We start from the raw sequence: 23,531 nt of genomic DNA on the forward strand, positions 1-23,531 counted from the left end.
TGATGCAATGCAGAGTTCTATTTATCTGAAGACTTGTCCAAAATAGCAATACTAACCACAGAGCACAAACCTGTTTGCACAATAATTATATAATAATTACACAGAAACATAGGATTCTGGAACTTACTGCACAACAATAGAAGTGATAAAAGGAAAGTGAAAAGGATTAAACATACTCCCCACTCAAGGGTTGATCTCATGTCAGGAGATTTTATCCCAGATTAGAAATCCTGCATAAATTACTTTCACTAAGGAAAATGAGAATACCACTTGCAAATATACATAGGGGGAGGGGGTGATGAGAGTGTATATGAGGTTGACTGATGTCATCAACACACAATATATAGTATTTAAAAAACTGTGCAGTCTTGCTTGAACATAGTGTGGATCATCATTTTCTGTTGAACGTACCACAGGACAAATACTTTAATTTTATATAACTTTATTTTGTGGGCTGTGTTGTGGTTGTTCGTTTTTCTTTCTTTCTTTCTGGAACCATTAGGAAAAAATGCCAACTTTTTGTCCCGAATTTGTGGTGATTTTGTTTTGTTTTGTTCTTATTGCATGTGGCCACAGTCCCCCGAGTCTTGTGATTGTGGCACCACCTAAGATGCCATTTGCAGACAGGCTTGAAAACAAACTCCCAAGAACTAAAACTCAAAATTTAATATTTTTTAAAATGTTGTGATTGGGGGTGGGGGTGGGCTGACTCCTGGACAAAGCTGTATTGTATGTTGAGAGCAGCTTACAAGCAGTCTGAGTTCTAGCTTTGTCGGTATCCCCAAACAAAATGATGACATTTTGCCGCAGTTCCTGAGGGAAGTTACAGAACAATCTTCAGCTGCCAACAGATCTTTCGTGGGCAGTCTGTTTTTGATTAGAAATGTATGCTTAACCTAATTTTTTCATTAACTGCAATTTTAACTTCCAGCTGTGCTCATATATTAGAGGCATCTGACATTTAAAAATTGGTCTGGGGGATGGGATGGGCAACGGCAGACCTATAACATAGCCTTGCTATATCACCGAGATGGACATGCTTCTGCTCTTGGTCACTAGATCATTCTGAAGGACAGAATGGCCACCTTGAAATATTTGGAGATCTCCCTCTCCATGGAAAAGATTCCATCCTAGGAAATGGCAGCAGCTTCTAAGCAGACATGCAATAGAAAACTGAACCAGCTGATACTTTCATTTTATCTTCTTCTTGCTAACTCACACATTTTCATGTATAAAAGGTTTGGGATTTTTCTGTTTTTTAATGCCAAATTGATGGGTCTTCTCACGGGACTGGTTTTAGTGTAACAGCAGTCTCGTCACTGTGCTGACCCCATGGGCCTTATGAAACTAGGTTTGCCAAAAAGGTCAGGTCAAATTGTGTGTATTGGGGAGAGGGTGGACTTGCTCATTGTATAAAGGATGGAGAAACTCTTGAAGACGGAAGTATGTGTCCAAATTCCCCATCTCTGTGTGGCACCACACTGCTATTGTATTTTAATCCTCTGCCTCCAACAGAACTAATTCTGAAGGACCGGAACAGACCCATTGTCCGAGCGTGGTGTGACAGTAATGTAGGGTCACAGAATGCTGTGTTAGAAGTAGTATTTAGTGCTAAGATCAGATGGGGTGTATTCATGGCTATCCTGCACAGAGCGGCACTTGGCGAATAATTCCAGTGTCAGGTGAAGAGAGCTTGATGCTGAACTCTAGACCAAATGATCATTTGGAAAAAATCAGATATGGATATTCTCTGTAGCAGTTCATCTATTCCCTCCCCCCCACCCCCCAACTTAAGCCCTTCATAGTAGTTATCTTTACACTCATGTGCTACCCCCTGCATTCTTGAACTGTCAGCCCTGAACGCGAGGAGAGGAAGTGCGACCCACAGTAGTGTCTGTCATAAGTTCTGCTTTCACAGTGGAATTGGCAGCTGTTCTGGAAACTCAGGCTTATTTACACATCCTATAAGTAGCATTTGAACACTGAGTAAGAATTCATTTAAAATTACTAAGTTCATAGAGGGGTGTTTTGAAGTTATGATGTTCTTCCAAAACTACATACACTTTTTTCCTGCTCATTGTATCTCTACCACAAGCAAGATTTTGGCTAAAGTCCCAGAGGAGACTTACACAGAGGGTGAGTGAAGGAGTACAAGATGCCTTCAGCTGACATGGATAAGGCATTTGGGCCTATCACAAAGAAGGTGGGTCCATTTTAGAGATAATGGCCATAGCCTACTTCCCCACCCCACTGTACCCCCCAAAATTGCAACACATAGACCTGGTAACCAGGAGATGTCTGGCTATACCCCTGGAACCCAGATCCGGTCTTCTGTATTGAACATACTACAGGCTGCTTAAGGAAACTGGAAGAAGAAATAGGCTTTTCCCCCCGTGAATCGAGTCATAAATTACTCCTAAAAACCAAAGCAAATAAAAGCAATCCACTTCAAACAACCTGGCAGGCATACATACTGCTTCCTGGTAAACTGGCTGAAATTAACATTTTCTTTTCTTTTGAATGGACAGTATATTGTAACTTAGCTGTCTCCTAACGTTAAATCCAAAATAGCATCTTTCCTGTGTTTGTATTGGGGTAGTGTATAGAGACCTGTATGACGGATGAGGTCCCCATTGTATGAGACACCATACAGGTGCATAATTTAGCACAGTTCCTGCCCCAAGGAACGTACAGCCTAAGTAGGCAGTGGCTCTACACCTGCACACCCATAAGCTAGTGTTTTGTAAATCTAACACTCCTGACTGCTATTTAGTCTTCTATTGGTATTTAATCATTTAAGTGGTTCTGAGTGGAGGAGGAGGGGGAAGGAGAGTACTAGTTATACAATAATTGCCTTTGGCTGTTTTGGGTTTGTGCATGAATTTTTCTGTCACAGCCATATTTAACACCTCTTTGTTCTTTTGGTTACTTCGTTTTACTCCTGAGATGATCAAACAGGTCTGCTTTGTAAAACAGTTATTGCACCATTCTGAAAAAGTGCTTCCAGATTTTTAGAATGGAATATAAAGGTTCCTGAAATTCTCATTCTTGAAGTCCACAGTGAATCCAAACCCTATAAAAACTAGTTTAAAATAAACATGGCACCTATGCTATACTTGTTAGATAAATTGTCTGACAGTTCTACACCACCTGTCTCAAATTAAAATGAGTGTCCGGGTATCTGTTCTTAACTCCCCTTCTCCGACCAGTAATTTTGTTCATATGTTCCCCATAAATCTTGGCTGCTTAAACATTCCTTTTTGGCCTATCGGATGGGCAAAATGTTAAGCATAATGACATGATTAAAAGTCAGTCTTTTGACAGCCCAGTTGCTGTGCTTTACTTTGTGCTTAAGCATTCTTTGCAGTTTATTCTGCTTAGAGCTAAGAAGGAATTACTTGTCTTTTGGAGAGAAATTTATTTTCCTGTAAAGAATATTGGGTTTCTACAATATCTTCTTGTTAGAATATAATTTGTGATTTGGCTAGAGCTTTGAAGTAGTAATATTATAAAGCTCCCAATCACCATTGTCCAATTTGTTTTAGAATTCAAGTGCCTAATTTCGCTTGTAATCTGATTACTGGGCTTGAGCTGCTCTACTTTGCAGCCTATTGCTATGCATTTACTATACTCCCTGGGACGCGGTAGCCTGACAGCTTCAGTCCTGTGCTATGAAAAATCTCTACACAGTATTGCTTAGACGGGCCTAGGGCTGTGGCTGGTTGAGAATTAGCTCCCATTGTAGTTTCTCATTGCTGAATCCTTTGTTTGTGCAACCATGTTCAGAAATCCTTGGATCTCCAGCTATCTGGGAAATGTTAAATACTCTGAGGAGCAAGGTAAGAGTTCAAAGTGGATAGAGAAGAATGCAGTAGATTTCTCTTCTCCCCCCCCCCCTTTTTTTTAATGTGTGTATATATATGCATACTATTTGTCCTTACATAGAAGCATTTGGTACTTTAATAATTACTACTCAGTTTGGCATCTAGTCTATTTTATAATTTCCTCAAAGGTCACTTTTCAAAAATCCGATTAGATGGATCTTCTAATTAGCTTAGCTTGCAGTTGAATTAAGGCCTTCAAATGTACTGAGTAACAATGGAATGTCCAGGTTTCCTAATTCAGTATTCTAACTGAATATATTTTAACTGCTTTTGTTTTTAACCACTATTTTTAAGATTGAGTGGGAATATATTGAATAGTTAAACTCAGAAGCAAGTTCATAATTTAACACTGAAGTAAATATACTCTGAATTGTAAATACAAATACTTAACATTATTTCTGATAGGATTATAAATGTGTTTATAATCTTCCTGTGACTGTTGAGGGAACACAATATTGTTACATTTGTAGTGATTTCTCTTTAGCATACTAGACTGTGTACATTTTTAGATTAACCATTGAAAGAGCCACCTTAAAATGATTTTTCTGTGGACTCCTTAAATTCTCCTGAAAGGAGCCTTTTTTGCCATTCTTTCAAATCTTTTTTAATAACTAAATTTTAAGGTTTAGTAGATTGTGACAGTAAGTTACTTTATTACACTCTAACAAGTCTTCAACATGTGAATGAATCAAGGCAAGGGGACCAATAAAATATCATAGCTGTATACCAGAAACAAGTTTTTGTGGGAGCAGATGCATTTGCCCTATAAAGTGCACAGCAATTTAAAAATGTTAAATGTTGATAAATGTGTTTCATGGGTAACAAAGAGTCCGTCATGTGTCTCTGTGAGCCACGGCTCCTTCCCCCTTCTTCAAATTTCAGATGGTGAAAGCTGCTCTCTCCCTTTTTTGGCTGTGGTGGGAAGGAATTTTTCTGTGGCCTACATGTGGTTTTCGTAGTGGACAGCTGTTTTTGTACCAAATAGTATAAGATGGGTTATATACTGTTAGAATGGTTATAAATTTTATGCATGCCTGGTTTTGATTAACCAAACTCATACTGCGTTGGATTTTTTGTGGAGAATTTTTATCCGCTGTGCTTTTACATTATTATAAATCTGACTTTTTTAGAAAATGCTTGTGGAGTATTTTTTTTAAAATTTAGTGTTATGGTTTGTAAACCATTCGTAAATCTTTGCTTATAACACTTTGTAACTGGTCTTACAAAATGTCTCTGCTGTGTGATTAATGAGCTTTATTTTCCATGTAGTTAGTTGGAAAGAGAAACAAAATGCCAGCAAAAAACAGGAAAGATGATAATACCTATGTATACTAGAAGAATGCTGTTTACTTAACAAGATTGCTTGAAATACTGAATTGTTTCAGTGTATTTCAGTATTCTAGAAAAAAGGTCGTTGGTTTACATGTTTTCTAGCCTTTTTATAATCCTATTTAAATGGTCTCCATTTAATTCTATGTATCTCTGATGCGTGGGAAGAGAGAATGAGCAAGCAAATTTTTAAAGGTTGTACAGACATCAGACCCTTTGAAAATGCAGCTCTTGGTAACCAGCTACATTAAACCTAATTACACCATTATTGTATCAATATCCCTTGGTTACATCATAGGTTCCATCAAGCTTATATATAGCTGTGTCAGGTACTGGTTACAAACCTGTTGTTCCTCGACATGGTTACACAACAGTACCATCTTAGTGTAGATGGCACATAACCAGCTTTTAACCATGTCCTCAAATCATGTTAAAGTGTTGGTCATGTAGCAGTGTACATTGCAAGATGCAACAGTCCCTCAGTTATGTCAAGGAACAACCATTCTGTATCTTGGTCCCCTGAGACAACTCACTTCAGTGCAGATGGGACCAAAGTCTGTTTCCCCACTAGGAGCAAAATCATAGTAGCTTCATCTGTTTAAATATCTGCTAGCTGGTTTCTAGCACAATGTCCCTGATTGGAATGTTTCTCAGCCTCCTAACCTTACTGCACTATTGACTGCTTACCTCCCTAATGGTTCTTCAATATTAGGAGTTCTGTGCGAGAACCCTGCCAGCTATAAATGTTTAAACAGGATTATATCTAACACAGCTTTACACCCACGGTGGACAAGACCCAAGGATGGAAATGACTAAGCATATTTCCAGTTTATTCACGAAGATTGTTTGGTTGTTGCCAGATACTAGGGGAACCTTTACTAATGTTTGTTACTGACATCAGAATAGGGTGACCAGAGGGCAAGTGTGAAAAATCGGGATGGGGGTGAGGGGTAATAGGTGCCTATATAAGAAACAGCCCCCAAAATCGGGACTGTCCCTATAAAATCAGGAAATCTGGTCACCCTACATCAGAATACATTGCTGCATCAAACATTTACTTAGGTATGTCTGATTTTTGCAGCGAATGTGCAGTTTTTATAATAATGCTAGGGTCCAACCCATGTTTGTTACAATATGCTTTTGTAACCCGTTTCATCTTCAAAGTACTTTATAAACCTTAAACTCGATACTCCCATGTTAAGCAGGCAAATATGTCCATTCTACGGTCAGGGAAACTGAGTAAGTAACTTGCCAAAGGTCACAGAGGAAGATGCAGCCAGAGTCAGGGTTAGAATTTAGTAGTTCCTGGCTCAGTCTCTTGTGTTTAAACGACTTGAACCATATATATTTAGTTGTCACAAACTATATTAAAAACTTATTGGAACATATGGTCTCTGTACTTTTTCTGAAGACTTTGTTGTCACCATTTTAGGCCTGCAGCTGTACATATGCATTCAACTATAGAATCTAAGACACTACTGTTTCCAACATCAGAGAGTTGAGATAATGATACAGCCATTTAAATATTAATACATGGCCTCTTTACTGTGTTTTTCCTTTCTCATAGATTTTGACAAAGAGAATTCAATCAGATTTAAAACCTCAAAACTACTCCAAAGAAGGAGAGCATTAAGGTAAAACATTGTAAAATTCCTTTTATCTGTCCAGTTTCTTGATAGTAAGATTATAACCTGTAATAACCATTTGAATCTGTGTTGCTTCTGACATATTTGAAAATTATTCTTTGCCTTAACAACTTGACAGAAAGCTATGTATCTGACCTGGGTATTCAAAGCTCTAAATGCCTATTAGTTAGGTGTCTTGGAGTAACTTATTTAAATATTTGCTCAACAGGACTCTAATATACCAAGTACCTCTTTTTTTTTTGTGGCTCTTTCTCTCCACCTTTATTGTTCCAGGCCCCTCCCCCCCATTCTTTGTGCGTTGTAGGGGAAAAGGGAATAGGAAAACCTTAAAGTGGGCGACATAGGAGAAATCAAAATGAACACAATCGAGGAGAGGGACTTAACTGTGATATCAAAATCTTTCCCTTTCAAAGTACAAGTGGAGGAAATGATGTAAGGGGAGAATGAGAAACAAGAACTGTATGCCCAATTTGTAGGGTGGCAAATCTATTTTATGATGGTGTATTTCTGTTATAATATTAAATCCCGAAGAAAAATATCCCATAGTATATGGGAGGAAGCAGTGGCTGAACACTGTAGCCAATGGGATTTGAGTCAAATTGCTGTTTGCTTCTGGATATGTAACTAGGTTAATGGAGCAGCTAATTCAAACATTACATGCTACAGTGGCAGGTAAAGTTTTCAAATGTTAATCCCGGTTGTCTAAAAACAACTGCCTGTCCAAAAATTGTCAGAGGAGAGCAGTACAGCTAGTTTGATTCTTAAATTCTCTTCTTATGCAGCACAGAAAAATGATTGCATTTAGAGGAATAAACTAAAATATGGAGATTAGGAAATGCTACCAGACACATTTGACATGATTCATGTGGATTCCTGAAGATTATTCTTTTATTAAACTTTTCATTGGGGAAAATACTCCAACACTTTTTATTATGTCTGGAAATAAACAGGAGCTTGTGGCACCCCATGATCTTGATCAGGCTTCATGAAATATAATTACAAGACATCTTCCAGCTGAGGATGTTGAATGCATTTCTTTTTTCTGAATCCTGTGCAGAATCCAGATCTGACAATGGCTTTGTTAAGGAGAAAACAGAAGAGAAGGTGATAAAATAACTTTTTCAACTTCAGCCAGAAAAATGCAAGAAAGGCAAACAGTAAAAATCCTGAGTGTGTGCCATAAATCATTTTAATACTAAAAAATGAAGTGTTTAACAGTAAAGTACAGCAACACAGAAGTTTCTAGTGCAGCTGCCAGAATCAGCATCTAATCATATTAAGTTACCTTTTTAGCTTTTTGGAATGAGGAACGAATATTCCTAGAATGTGGGAGTAGGGGGAGGGAATTTAAAGATTTTTTTTTTTAAATACTAGATTACGTATAAATCAAGAGACCACAGATTATCTGACCCAACAGGAGCAGCTAATGTTGGGGCTGCAACAACTCTTCCAGCAGAAAATAACTAATGGCGCAAAGGAAAGAATTTCTAAATATTTTCCCCATCTACAAAAAGAAAATCAGTGAGAAATAAATGAATTGTCAGCATCTTATTAAAACCTTTGCCTCTCATGACCTGCAGTACTGAAACCATAGTTCTTAGTTACCATAATCTCACTACTTTTAATTCAGTTGAGCTTGCAAATAAACATTTGTATTTAATGTTATAAGGAGGGGATTTGTCCCACTGTAGGAGGGGAATTTCTGTATGTACGCAGTACCCCAGCTGAACCAAGCAACAAAAGGATCTCAGTCCCTCCCCAACTCACTTCACCCAGTACCTGCCCACCTTGACTTTCCCTCCCAGCTATGCATGAGCATGACTCACACCATGCAAGGACTGAGCTCGGGCGTTCCTTCACGTTTACCTCAGTCTCTCTATGGGCAAGGATTGCCAATGTATTTCAAAAATAAGGGACTGCGTTCTTAGCACTCGCACCCCACCTTCCGATATTATTTATTTATTTATTTATTTATTTATTAAGAATTATTAACCAGTATTCACCTACATTTGCTAGGACTATTTCTTGCTGTTTTTGCAGCATTCAGCAACACCCGATTTTGCTGTACAGAGATGAAGAAATAAGGGACGTCCCTAGTAATAAGGGCCTGTTGGCAACCCTAAACTCTGGGCTGGGATGAGGGTGCCCCTACTCCAGGATACTCCTAACTCCCTTGTTACCCTGTTAACCCGTAATCCCTGCCATTCACTTAAACACATATACAGTTTATTTACACCAAAGCTGTTTCTTTGGGGATTAAAGAACACCCTGGAAGCATTGTGAGGAGATGGCTCGGGTAGGGGGTCAAAGCAGTCTCTCACATGCAATAAACTTTACAGTAACAACAAATTTACGAGTCCAGCAAAGTCTTCCTGGACCTGGATGTGCTGCTGTGATGGTGCTGGTGTGGCACTGCCCCAGGATGGGGTTTGGCTCCGTGACAGAACCCATTCTGCCCTACTGTCAGGCCACGTCCCCCTGTGGCTCTGGCACTTGATGCCCTCCATCTCTTTCTCTCTCCCTAAACCAGTGCACACAACTCTGCTGCATGAGCAGGAGACTCGCCCCAGCGCTCTCTCCCCCATCTGCTGCTGCTCTCTCCTCAGCCGTGTTCTGAGCAGCTGCTCTCTCCCTGGCTATCTTATTCTGCCCTGGCAGCCCCAGCTCACGCTGAGGAAGACCCTGGGCTATTGACTCCCTCATTGACCTGCCCACCCTGCTGATCCGATTGGCATGGATGCTGGCCTCCCGCATTAGCCCTGGGGACTGTCAGTTTCAGGATCCTGAGTCCTCTTTCACCATTCTCCTTTCTCCTGGAATTGGGAAAGGGCCAACCAAAAAATCCACACAGATTTCAGTAAGAGGCCCCTCACATTGTGATAAGTGCTAAATGCATCTCTGCTTTTTCAGGACTTCTGTATTTCTTTATACCATATTCTTTGGATAAATTGTATTGTTTTTAAAGAGCAATATCTTCCTTTTTGCCTTTTACTATCGGTATAGACATGCTGTCTGGGTAAAGCAGTACAAGGCATTGATTTGATTAAGTAAATGTTTTTGAAATAGTCAGATGGCAGCATGATGAATTCAGGACATGTTCCCAGAGCTCCCTCAGCAACTTACTACTAAACCTTCCTCAAAATTCTTTATGCGAACTGAAGCTACCTAACTGGCATACTGCCACACCAGTTTACAGCACACATGGTCCCATGCGGAAGACTTTTAAAACAACAACAAAAATCTTGAGGCCTTGAGAGAGGGGCTGAGGAAAAGCAGAAAACCCACGGAAGATATAGTGGCCAGTATAGGCAAGGGCTTACGCCCATTGAGTCAAAGGGGGGTGTAAGCACATGCTTAATTGAAATGTGCTTAAATGCTTTCCTATGTCAGGAGTCTATATTGAACTAAACTCAAAGTATAATGTTATTTCACATGCACTATGGCAGCATAATCACTGTTGTCAATGGTACTACTAGCCCTATGTCAGTGGCTCTCAACCTTCTAGACGACTGTGCCCCTTTCAGGAGTCTGATTTGTCCTGCGTACCCCCAAGTTACACCTCACTTAATAACTACTTGCTTACAAAATCAGATGGAAAAATACAAAAGTGTCACCGCACACTGTTACTGAAAAATTGCTTATTTTCTCATTTTTGCCATATGATTATAAAATAAATCAATGGGAATATAAATATTGTACTTACATTTCTGTGTATGGTAGATAGAGCAGTATAAACAAGTCATTGTATTAAATTTTAGTTTGTACTGACTTTGCTAGTGCTTTTTATGTAGCCTGTTGTAAAATGAGGCAAATACCTAGATGAGGTGATGTACCCCATGGAAGATCTATGTGTACCCCCGGAGTACGTGTACTCCTGATTGAGAACCATGGACCCAGGGATTCAAAAGTCATGAATCAGGCTGACACCCAAAGCTTAGTCTAAGTAATCAGATTTTTAAGTAACTAATTTTGAGTTCATTTACCTTTATAAATTTTGAGTCAATATTGTTCATATTTTCAAGGTTTTCCCCACAATCATGAGGGCTAGGAACTTTTTAAATGAAAGCAGGGATTCTCTTGTAATCAAGCAATGCTAGGATCTGTTGCTTAATGAAAATGACACATCAGGAGAGTTTGGCAACACTGGATACATGGAAATATGCAGTGGGCTTTTCTTAGCCTCTGGCAGCCTAAAATGAAAGCCAGACTTACCCCATTTGCTGATGGCCACAGTATGGTTTTTGAGCCATTAAATTGTTTTATTCCATGCTGAGGTACAGATTTCTGTTATCAACAAGTTAATGGGAATCTGAGCATTCAACTTGCTATTAGCTTTCTTTAGCAGTTAACACAACTTGTCCAGCCAGCATATATAGTAATTTCATCCTCACTTGTAGGGAAAACCCCTCGTGCCTACTTGTGTCATTGTGGGAGACTTTGCCTCTCGTGTACACATCTAGTGGTCACTTTCTTGGTTCAGCAATGGCCAGGCCCAGCCCCGGCATCTTCTCCTGACTTCTGTCTCTGAGTCTTCTGTGGCTTGGCCATGTGCAATGTAATTAAGCCAACCTAAACCACAGTATAGACACTGCAAGATCTTCTGTCGACCCAGCTACCACTTCTCAGAGAGGTGGAGTTAGTACGGTGATGGGAGAACCCCTTCCATCACTGAAGTAAGTGCCTACGTTACAGCTGTGCTGCTGTAGCGGTTCTAGTGTAGGCATACCCTGATTCTCTCAATAGACTCTTCCTAACTTAACATAAGGGATCTCAGTGCCAACTGAAGATGTCTGTACGGTATAACACCTGTATTTTACATAACAATCTCAAAAAATGCTAAACAGTTGAATTTCAAGAAATATTTTTCTCACGTAAGTGGACAGTTGAGCCTTTTTTTTTTTCTTAATCAATGAAAGGTGCTGGATGGCCTGCTGTTCTAAAAGCCATGATATGTACACAGATACATAGATGTATGTGTGTCTGTATCATAAATGTCATGTTAATTGTACCCAGGGTGTTCTGTTTGGAATGTGTCATAGTACCGAAAAGATAAATATAACCTGCAACATTGTGTGAAATGTTAACATTAAAGGTATTTATAAGGAATGGTTTCACCGAGACTATTTCAGATATAAATTAGGGCGGTTAAGCAATTAAAAAAATTGTGATTAATCGTGCGATAAAACAATTTAATCGTGATTAATCGCACTGTTAAATAATAGAATACTATTTCTTTAGATATTTTTGGATGTTTTCCACATTTTCAAATAATATCAATTACAACACAGTATACAAAGTGTACAGTGCTCACTTTATATCTATTTTTGATTAAAAATATTTGCACTGTAAAAAACAAAATAAATGGTATTTTTCAATTCACCTAATACAAGTACTGTAGTGCAATCTCTTTTTATCATGAAAGTTGAACTTACAAATGTAGAATTATGTACCAAAAACCCCCCTGCATTCAAAAATAAAACAATGCAAAACTTTAGCTCCTACAGTCCACTCAGTCCTACTTCTTGTTCAGCCAATCGCTCAGACAAACAAGTTTGTTTATATTTACAGGAGATAATGCTGCCCACATGTGTCACCTGAATGTCACCTGAAAGTGAGAACAGGTGTTTGCATGGCACTGTTGTAGCCAGCATCGCGAGATATTTACATGCCAGATAGGGTGTCCAGATGTCCTGATATTCAGAGCTTTTGCTTATATAGGCGCCTATTACCCCCCACCCTGTCTCAATTTTTCACCCTTGCTGTCTGGTCACCCTAATGCCAGATGTGCTAAAGATTCATATGTCCCTTCATGCTTCAACCACCATTTCAGAGGACATGCATCCATGCTGATGACAGGTTCTGCTCGTTAACAATCCAAAGCACTGCGGACCAACACATGTTCATTTTCATCATCTGAGTCAAATGTCACCAGCAGAAGGTTGATTTTCTTTTGGGGGGTTCAGGTTCTGTAGTTTCTGCATCGGAGTGTTGCATTTTTAAGACTTCTGAAAGCAAGCTCCACACCTCATCCCTTTCAGATTTTGGAAGACACTTCAGATTCTTAAACCTTGGGTCAAGTGCTATAGTTGTCTCTAGAAATCTCACATTGGTACCTTCTTTGCATTTTGTCAAATCTTCAGCGAAATTTTTTTTTAAAGTGAACATGTGCAGAGTCATCATCTGAGATGACTACAACATGAAATAGATGACAGAATGTGGGTAAAATAGAGCCGGAGACATACACTTCTTCCCCAAGGAGTTCAGTAACAAATTTAATTAACACATTTTTTTAATGAGCATCATCAGCATGGAAACATGTCCTCTGGAATGGTGGTCGAAGCATGAAGGGGCATACAAATGTTTAGCATATCTGGAATGTAGGTACCTTGCAATGCTGACTCCAAAAGTCCCATGCGAATGCCTGTTCTCACTTTCTGATGACATTGTAAATAAGAAGTGCGCAGCATTATCTTCCGTAAATGTAAACAAACTTGTTTGTCTTAGTGATTGGCTGAGCGAGAAGTAGGACTGAATGGACTTGTAGGCTCTAAATTTTTACATTGTTTTCTTTTTGTGTGCAAAAAAAAATCTACATTTGTAAGTTGCACTTTCATGATAAAGAGAGTGCAGTACAGTACTTGCATGCAGTGAATTGCAAAATACTGTTTCTTTTATCATTTTTATAGTGCAAATATTTATAATAAAAATAATAATATAAATTGAGCACTGTACACTTTGTATTCTGTGTTGTAACTGAAATCAATATATTTGAAAATGTAGAAAAACATCCAAAATATTTAATAAATTTCAATTGGTAGTCTAACAGTGCGATTAAAACTGCTATTAAGCATGATTAATTTTTTAACCACACTTAATTTTTTTGAGTTAATCGCGCGAGTTAACTGTGATTAATCGACAGCCCTAATATAAATAATAATTTAATGCAGAATGGGCTACTATCTGTTGCAACTAAGTCTTCCAAATTCAGTAAAGCCTGGCATTGGTTTAAGTTTCTTTACTCTTTCATAGGTTTACTACTTATCTTCTATTACATTATATTATTATAAATCTAATATAGCACTTACATTGCTTCTGTTTACTGTACTACTTTCATTAATTGTCCCATTAATGGCAGTCTGGCCTTGTTTCTGTGTCTCCTGAAATCATGGCAAATACTCTTCTTTGTGTCTGTATGTTAAGGTATCATGAAGTAAATCTCTATATCTTGGCTTAATTTGATCTGTAGCTGAAGTGTTCACAGCTCGGTAAACCAGATATTATTATTTTCAGTTTTCAGAAAGAATTTTCATTTGAGGATAAAGAAGAACTTGCTAATAGCACAAAGGACATTGATGCTAATCTTTTAGCAGTGCTTCCAAAAGGTAGGTAAAGTAAGTGTGGGTGGGTGCGCGCGCACATTGGGTAACAAAACTTAATATAGACAAATGCAAGGCACAGTTGAAACTAATAATAGGCGCATGGGGCATGTAAATTAGTTTTCACCTCCCTGTGGAGGCTGTATTAATAACGGAGGAGAACAATACAGAAATTAGGATGCTCTTTTATATAAGTCATTTATTAAATCATTGCCTGTGGAGTTCAGTTTTGTTTTCCTAACTTCAAAAAGGTCAGACAGAAGCTGAAATTCAAAACTTCCTAAAGAAATTATTAGTAGAGCTAGATGAATATTTAGTATAGAAAAAGAACTTGCTTAAATTTACAAAAGAACTTTCTTTTGTTGTGTTTGCAGCCTTTTCTGTTCATCTTTAGCAACTATCCAGGTCACTGAGTTTACTGTATGTAACTCCTCACTTAACGTTGTAGTTATGTTCCTGAAAAATGCGACTTTATGCAAAATGATGTTAAGCGAATCAAATTTCCCTATAAGAACTAATGTAAAGGGGGGGGTTAGGTTCCAAGGAATTTTTTTTTTGCCAGAGAAAAGACATTACATACATATACATTATAAGTTTTAAACAATTTTAAACAAACAGTTTAATATTGTACACAGCAATGAATGATTGTAAAGCTTGGTTGAGGTGGTGGAGTAGGATGGAATATTTCCCAGGGAATGCCTTGCTGCTAAATGATGAACTAGCACTTGGCTGAGCCCTCAAGGGTTAATATGCTGCTGTTAATGTAGCCTCACACTCTACAAGGCAGCATGGACTGAGGCAGGAGGGAGGAAACACAATAGATGCAGGGCAGTAGCTGCAAACACTTCCCTGCAAAAACTGAACATGTTGATGAGCCCACGCTATCTAGCTGGAGCGCACCAATCCCTCCTCCTGACAGCACATGCACAGCTGCACTGGTGCTGACTTTCCAAAGTGCTGTGGGGTGCGTGCATGAGTAAGAGAGAGGGAGAGACTTGCAGTGCCCTTTAAGTACACTGACTGCACTTCAAGTACGTTGCCCTTTTAAGCAGATCAGCCCGTTCAGACAGGAACCAATAGCTTCCTGCAAGCTCTCCGCTCCCCCACTTCTGTCCCCGAGCCCTGTGACTGTCCCCTCCTCCACTTTGTGGAGAGGAGTTACGGAGTTGGGGGAGGGGCAGGAATAGGGGGACATCCTGACATCAGCACCCCTCTCCCCCCTGCCCTCCCCACCAAGCAGGAAGCTCCCAGGAGCAGCTCCAAGGCAGAGGGCAGGGCAGGAGCAGCATGGCAGTGGGGAGAGGGCCACCTGAACTGCTGCTGGGCAGCTGCCGAGCCACATACCTTACAGGGTATTTAGGGGAGCCGATGGGGGGGCTGTTGGCCCCCCCGGTTCTAATCCCCACAAGGAGGGGCTCCTCTTCCAGAGAATCCTGCAAGCAGTGGACAAAGCAGGCAGCTGCCAAACGACCTTATAAGGGAACACTGCGCAACTTTAAACAAGCATGTTCCCTAATTGATCAGCAATGTAACAATGAAACGTTCACCGGGACAGTGTTAAGTAAGGAATTTCTGTACTTATATAAATATTCAGTGAATTTTAAGCTTATGTGCTAGAATATCTGCACAGGGCATAGTTATAGTACATCTTATTTCAGATGAGATCCTTGGGGGGACAGCCAGGAGTGAGACAGTGTTCCCCAAGTCCCTATCTCATGCAGATAAACAATCCAGATAAGCATGTGATGGTAACCTTTGTGCCTAGAACCACTCAGGCAATTATTTGAATGTGATGAGAAAAAAAATAAACCTAAACTTCACAACTAGCAAGTAAATGCCATCTAAGCCTAATTACCCTAGGATTCGGAGTAGCAGCCGTGTTAGTCTGTATCCACAAAAAGAAAGGAGGACTTGTGGCACCTTAGAGACTAACAAATTTATTTGAGCATAAGCTTTCGTGAGCTACAGCTCACTTCATCGGATGCATTCTGTGGAAAATACAGTGGGGAGATTTATATACACAGAGAACATGAAACAATGGGTGTTACCATACACACTGTAACGAGAGTGATCAGGTAAGATGAGCTATTACCAGCAGGAGAGCAGGGGGGAAAAACCTTTTGTAGTGATAATCAAGGTGGGCCATTTCCAGCAGTAGACAAGAACATATGAGGAACCTCGGGGGGGAATAAACATGGGGAAGTAGTTTTACTTTGTGTAATGACCCATCCACTCCCAGTCTTTATTCAAGCCTAAGTTAATAGTATCCAGTTTGCTAATTAATTCCAGTTCAGCAGTCTCTCGTTGGAGTCTGTTTTTGAAGTTTTTGTTGTTGAAGAATTGCCACTTTTAGGTCTGTAATCGAGTGACCAAAGAGACTGAAGTGTTCTCCGACTGGTTTTTGAATGTTATAATTCTTGACGTCTGATTTGTGTCCATTTATTCTTTTACGTAGAGACTGTCCAGTTTGACCACTGTACATGGCAGAGGGGCATTACTGGCACATGATGGCATATATCACATTGGTAGATATGAACGAGCCTCTGATAGTGCGGCTGATGTGATTAGGCCCTATGATGGTGTCCCCTGAATAGATATGTGGACAGAGTTGGCAACGGGCTTTGTTGCAAGGATAGTTTCCTGGGTTAGTGGTTCTGTTGTGTGGTGTGTGGTTGCTTCAGGTTGGAGAGCTGTCTGTAAGCAAGGACTGGCCTGTCTCCCAAGATCTGTGAGAGTGATGGGTCGTCCTTCAGGATAGGTTGTAAATCTTTGATGATGCATTGGAGAGGTTTTAGTTGGGGGCTGAAGGTGATGGCTAGTGGTGTTCTGTTATTTTCTTTGTTGGGCCTGTCCTGTAGTAGGTAACTTCTGGGTACTCTTCTGGCTCTGTCAATCTGTTTCTTCACTTCAGCAGAGGGGTATTGTAGTTGTAAGAACGCTTGATAGAGATCTTGTAGGTGTTTGTCTCTGTCTGAGGGGTTGGAGCAAGTGCGGTTGTATCGTAGAGCTTGGCTGTAGACAGTGGATCGTGTGGTGTGGTCTGGATGAAAGCTGGAGGCATGTAGGTAGGCATAGCAGTCAGTATGTTTCTGGTATAGGGTGGTGTTTATGTGACCATCGTTTATTAGCACCGTAGTGTCCAGGAAGTGGATCTCTTATGTGGACTGGTCCAGGCTGAGGTTGATGGTTCTTGTCAACTGCTGGAAATGGCCCACCTTGATTATCACTACAAAAGGTTTTTCCCCCTCTGCTCTCCTGCTGGTAATAGCTCACCTTACCTGATCACTCTCGTTACAGTGTGTATGGTAACACCCATTGTTTCATGTTCTCTGTGTATATAAATCTCCCCACTGTATTTTCCACAGAATGCATCCGATGAAGTGAGCTGTAGCTCACGAAAGCTTATGCTCAAATAAATTTGTTAGTCTCTAAGGTGCCACAAGTCCTCCTTTTCTTTTTACCCTAGGAATGTTGCCCCTGGTAATGCCTATGCTTTCTAGCAAGGGAAATGGTTATATTTCCTTCTCCTTTAGCCATTCTACCTAAGAGATTTAAAACACCACTAGCTTCTTCAATCCTCATCACAAGTTACTTAATCAATTAGGGAGCTGTAAAAATGCCATGTGACTTGTGACCCTCACACATTTTACTGGGGAAGAAACGATGAAAAAATCCAGATAAATGGAAATGTCTGTCTGCTCACAAATAGCCTTTGAACAGAAAAGGGCTAACTTCATCAAGTGAACTATTGACTTGAGAATAATATGTAGCAGGAATAGGAAGTCACCCACACTCCAAAGCATAATATTGCAGGGCTCAGGATGTTGGTACACAGCATTCATTCCTCTTTCTAAAGAGAACAGTATTTGCCATGGTCAGACAATATAGCATGGTAGACTGGTTTGTTGCATCATGATAATGCCTGTGTTCCTCCATGCATAGTTTGTGGCAAGACATTTTAGAATGGAACACTGTTTCCCACAATGCCATTGTCAAATAACGTGGCCGATCCTGCACTCTTTCTGTAATCACTTTTGTGATGTAAAATCAATATGCATTTTTTGATGTGTGAAAAAAGCACACATTCATTGAACTGGGCACTTTTTGCAATAATTGAATAACACAGTAGAAAAATGTATTTCTCAGATATAGAATATAAGCTATCCATAATACTACTGAGCTGTAGCAGTCAATACCCCCTCAGCCTCTTCATATACTGTACCTTAATCTTTACTCTCCAAGGAGGAAAAAAATGGGCTTGACAACATGCTTAGAAGCTTAGTGGATTGGGCACTGGCTGACCAAGATGGGAAACAAGTTTGGAGTCAAAGGGCCTTTATTAAAAACACCTTGTCAGCTAGTGCCTTGTACTTTAAACTGATTGAACCATCCAGCCCAAGAAACTCTTCTGATCATAAATGTGTTGTTTAAATGCCATTTTATCATAAAAAGTGATGTAGGAACAATGGTATTGTGAGCTTCCATTCTCGCTATACACTAGGTTCTCAATACGGCTCAGCTACCAGCAGCTCTTTTTAATTTACATAGGAACTACTTAGTACTAAGCGTTTTTTTGGATAGTCTAGCTCTAGGTATCACTGACTTTTCAATATCAGATTTGTTCAATTTTCTAATGAAAAGATGGGAGGACAGGGGGTTTCTAACTGCCAGCTGAGCAAACTCATTTGAGGCTCTAAGAGTCAAGTCTGGAAGCTTTTATACTACCTGTAATTAAAGGGTCTTCGGTAGGAATTAGGCTCTGTGACACCTGTGCAACTCTGTTATCCATAAGTGGGCCAGCACATGTCCCTGATGGCATAATCTGAAGATGGTGGAGTTTCCTAGTTATGTCTGGTATAATTTGGCCTGTAGAGCACCATAAAACCAAAAACATTTATTAGTTTACTGGATTTTCCTCAAAACAAAGAGATTTAATACGTGATTTTAGGATTATATTATGACACACATTAACTGTAAATGAGGAGTGGTGCTCTGGCAGGTGAATTTTGATCTACCAATATGACCAAACAAGCCTATATGCCCATCCTCTGAGGGAATTGTGAAAGGTTTAATTATATTTGCTCTTAAAACGGAGCTGTAAAAACGTCACGTGACTTTAAATCTTACTTTAAATCTCTCATATCTAAAAGATTTATAGCCAAAACATGAAGGTGCTCTTACCTTAGCAAGAAGCGTGTTCCTTCCTGAATTTTTTATGATTTTGAAAAGCATCCAAGAAGAATTTTTTAACAAAATAAAAATTATTTGCCTGTTATCTTTCATCCTTGAATGACATGTAGCTGCATTGAAAGATGAATACTGCATCTGCTGAAATGGCCAGTTTGGTGTCACAGGATAAATCCTGCTAGGAAGATCAATAAATATCAAAACAAAGATAAATTCAGCGAGCCTTCAATAGAGGATAACCCATTTAGTGTCCTAACCAACATTCTAAAATCGGTTCTAATGTCAAAGGCTTGAGCTGTTGCTGAGGGCATAATGGCTGTCCCACTTAGCTACAACATAGACCATCAGTAACTATGTATGTACTTTATGCCAAAACAAAGTATGGAAGTTTCAATGTAAATTAAACATTTTACACTTTACAGATGTTTCTCTCTTCCCCCTTTCCCAAGTGTTGCACATTTTAGAGTCGTGCAGGGATAAGTTCCCCACCAAGTTACTAATTGGTTGAAGCAATATTATCCCCAAATCTGCCATGAGTGTCTGTGTGCGACGGTATAATTCTGTTTGGTCACAGAACAACAAATTAGTGAACAGGCAGGGCCTTGGCATCAGCCCCCATAGAATCACAGACCATAGTAAAAAGAGAAACCCAAGTAGATAAGGTCACAAGAGCCAGTCCGCGTCTTTAGGAGAAAAATGTTTCAACATTTTATCCAGCAAATAAGAAAACCTTGCAGTAGCTGAAAATCCGGCCTGTTTTTAAAAATTTCCCAAATAGAGAGTGTGAGGGCATGCATACTCTGAGATCTTTTTGGGGAAAGTGCTATTCAGATGTTGATCTACATACCTGAAATTGCCTTTTGGAATCTCAAGCTTGGGGAAAAATGCAAAGCAGTATAGAGTAGGTCCATGATATTTTTGTCTCCATCTTGTTTGTGAAGGTGTTGGAGAGATCGTTCATGAGCCTGATGCTCTACTCAGAACTGCTGGCTAAAGTATATATATGATTATAGTGTGGTTAAATTGCTAAAGTTTGGCTTAAAAAAAAAAGAGACTTCCTTTGTTTTATGAAGTTGTCTTTTTGACATTTTGTAAAATTAATCAAAAATAGCTGCTGCCTGATATTGCCTGTAGGTAAATCCATCTGTAATCGGGGAAAAAACGAATGGTCAGATAGTAAACATGAGAGCTCTCTACTCTCTTTATATAACCGAAGAATTCTCTATGGAGTCTGTGTGTAATCATTTCACTGCTTCTTTTAATTGCATATAAAATTGTGGCCGGGGATGAAGAGGTTGTAAGGGAAAGAGGTCTTCTGACCAGCTTGAAATGGTGTAGTGTGTGTTTTGTTTTTTTAAATTTTGCCCAAGTTGTGTATGTATAACTAGTAAATAATGTGGAAAAGGCCTAAATAAATTTGAAGCAGAATTCTGAAGGACTAGTCTTTAAGGTAGGTGATGTCTGAGGTGAAGCTGTTTATTTAAGCAAAATATTAGTTAAAGGAACTTAATTTCTTCAGTCTTGATTAACTAGCTATAAGACTAAATGAGTAGTTTCAGTAGATGCTCCAGGCTCTTTCTCCCTTACTTTTAATTTCACTTCTCCCCTACCCATCATCTTTAAAGGTCTTGTATTGCAACAACCACTTACAAATTGTACTTAAGGTGCTTCAGCTGTACCTCCAGAACTATTTATTTAGCTCAGTTGTCAGTCACTGTTTAAAACCAACTGGACCTTGTTGATCACCGGGGTCTGACCTGTAGTCCCACATGGCATTTCAGCACACATTATCCTCATTAGGCAATCAGAGCAACATATACTAAATGAATGCTTTAAGAAAACAAAATAAAGTGGGTGTAGGTGAGGCGTGGATTAATTTAAATCACTGATTTTAGCTGTGACTTCAAATCAGCAAGCAGAAAACCTTGATTTAAATAATCAGTTTTCAGCATCTTTGCATTGGTGGTACTTAGTTATTTTCCCAAGGAAAGGTTGATTTTTTTTTCAAGGGTTGGGTGCAATTAAAACACATTGATTTGCACCTTAATATAGTCTTTACACTAAATTTTGGTGCTTTATTTTACTGACAAGGAAGATATACTATATTTATACACATTTATTTAAGCATATATATAACTTGCATCTATTTATAAAGTATTCTCTGTAGTTAGTGAATTGAACTGATTGTTTCTGGTCACCATGTCCTTCAGGATTTTAGATCTAGTAGATCTCATCTTCTCACGCCTAATTTTTATTCATGGTTTAGAAGAGGGGGGTGGAAAAGCATTTCTGCTTTTTCAACTCCTATCATTTTCTAAACATTGGATGAACTAGTCATTGAACTGAAATAGTTGAATAAACTGAAATGGAAAAAAAATCACTGCACCTGCAGAAGAGGCTACTGCTGTCAAAAGCAGATTTAGCACTTCAGCAAACTCTGATTCCAGCTACGTAGTCAGTGACTTCATCCCATTCAGTGGTTTGACTTTCTTTAAAACTTGGCAACACACATGTAATGCTTAATATTTTTTAATGATTTTAATAGATTTAGTAAATGTAGGCCTTAACACAGGTTGTTATAATTTCAAATTTAATTTTAAAATTAAAATATATAATATATATAAAATAAACCTGTATTTAATTTAGTCAGATTTTTTTTAAAAAAAATCTTTTTAAAAATCCATTTTTCTCTGACTTTGAGGGAAGCCTGCCCATAAAACCTCCACTCTCATTATCCAGCTATCCTCGCCTTGTGTTTAACATGCAGTTATCTAAAACTAAGAATTCAACTTTGCTAGGGTTCATCCTTTCATAATCAATATATCTTAAGCTGTATGCCTACAGAAAACTTGACAACTGATATGTCAAGCTCGTATGTTGAGACAACTACCTCTCATGCTGATCATTATTGTGTCATTGTTTCCATTTGCTTTCTCTGTATCCACCTGTTGTCTCTTGTCTTCTACTTAGATTGTAAGCGTGTTGTGTTTTGTACAGCACCTAGAACAATGGAACTCTGATCCAGGACTAGGACTCATAGGCACTACTACAATATAATTAAAAAATAAATAAAAAAGTAGATTTTTGCATGTTGTCTTTATTTTGAACCTCATAGTCCTGTGTTTAAACACTATCCATTTCTTTATGGCCACAGAAAAGGAAAGTTAACATATGCCACTTATGTTGCCACCCACATTGCCTATTATACAAAGCCATTATGTAGAACATTTAAAGTTTCAACCCATCATTCCCCTAACACTCCCTGCCCCTCTCTCAAAATACACTAAAATAAAATACATTTTTTTTTGAAGCAAACTACACGTGGCTGGCCATGAGACTATATTATATCCAAAGTCCAATATTTAAACCAAAGATTGATGATAGTGCACACTGATAAGTGTTAGTCTACTCATGCTTTCATACAGAAATCCTGCAACCAATCTAAGACCTTGTGGTGAGTCCGGTACACTGTGATTAATATATTTTTCTTTAAAAAAAAAAAAATGATGGGATTGAATCCCACACTATTACTGCTGTAACATTTTTACACCAGTTGGTATCAGATCATCCTGAATAGTGATATCCAGGATATACTGTCTATAAGGTTGCAGTGTTTTGTTAGTTAATAGTGCTCCATATCCATTTTAGTTTAATTTTAAAGTGAATTTTGGTGCTTGAGGGAAGCTCTGTTAAGAGCACTGAGGGCTGAGATATCTGTCCTTCAAACAGGTGACTTCGTATACAAATTGCCCAGAATACCTTACATCTGTGCTTTGATCCTGGTCTGATTAGATTACTCTGGACCAATATTTAAACTCAACAATCTTCATATTGAATTTGATCAGGGAGGCTAATATTGGAGATAACTGGGGAAATCCACCTGATCTTATTAAACGTTTGGTTTTTTTCCTTTTGAAGAGTATGCATGCTATGGCAGACCACAAAAATGATTTTTAATGGTGGAATGGGAATCCAGCAACTGACTTTTCCATTTTCCAGGGATCTCCTTTTTAATTTGAAGTTGCTTGTTTCTGTGAGTTACAGCTGCATCATACAACTTCTCTCTGTGATGCTATCACAAATTCCAATCTACCATTTGACTGTCTGTT

The 23,531-nt window shown here is 38.9% G+C and overlaps 1 protein-coding gene across 6 annotated transcripts in view; it reads left to right on the forward strand.

The window, feature by feature from the left end:
• SVIL (supervillin) overlaps positions 1-23,531 on the forward strand; it is a 149,739-nt gene that overhangs the window by 46,206 nt on the left and 80,002 nt on the right. For 5 of the 6 annotated variants that reach the window (XM_084618438.1, XM_084618440.1, XM_084618442.1 and 2 more), the window contains exons 1-3: positions 3,764-3,839; positions 6,781-6,847; positions 14,150-14,241. In XM_084618438.1, coding sequence (XP_084474564.1) covers positions 3,779-3,839; positions 6,781-6,847; positions 14,150-14,241 — 220 coding nt within the window. In that variant the 5' untranslated portion in view covers positions 3,764-3,778. Of the gene's footprint in view, positions 1-3,763; positions 3,840-6,780; positions 6,848-14,149; positions 14,242-23,531 lie in introns of those variants that run through there. The other variant, XM_084618439.1, reaches the window with a different exon arrangement.

The sequence above is a fragment of the Lepidochelys olivacea genome, assembly GCF_965140295.1.
Source record: "Lepidochelys olivacea isolate rLepOli2 genome assembly, chromosome: 2".
Taxonomy (NCBI): Eukaryota; Metazoa; Chordata; order Testudines; family Cheloniidae; genus Lepidochelys; species Lepidochelys olivacea.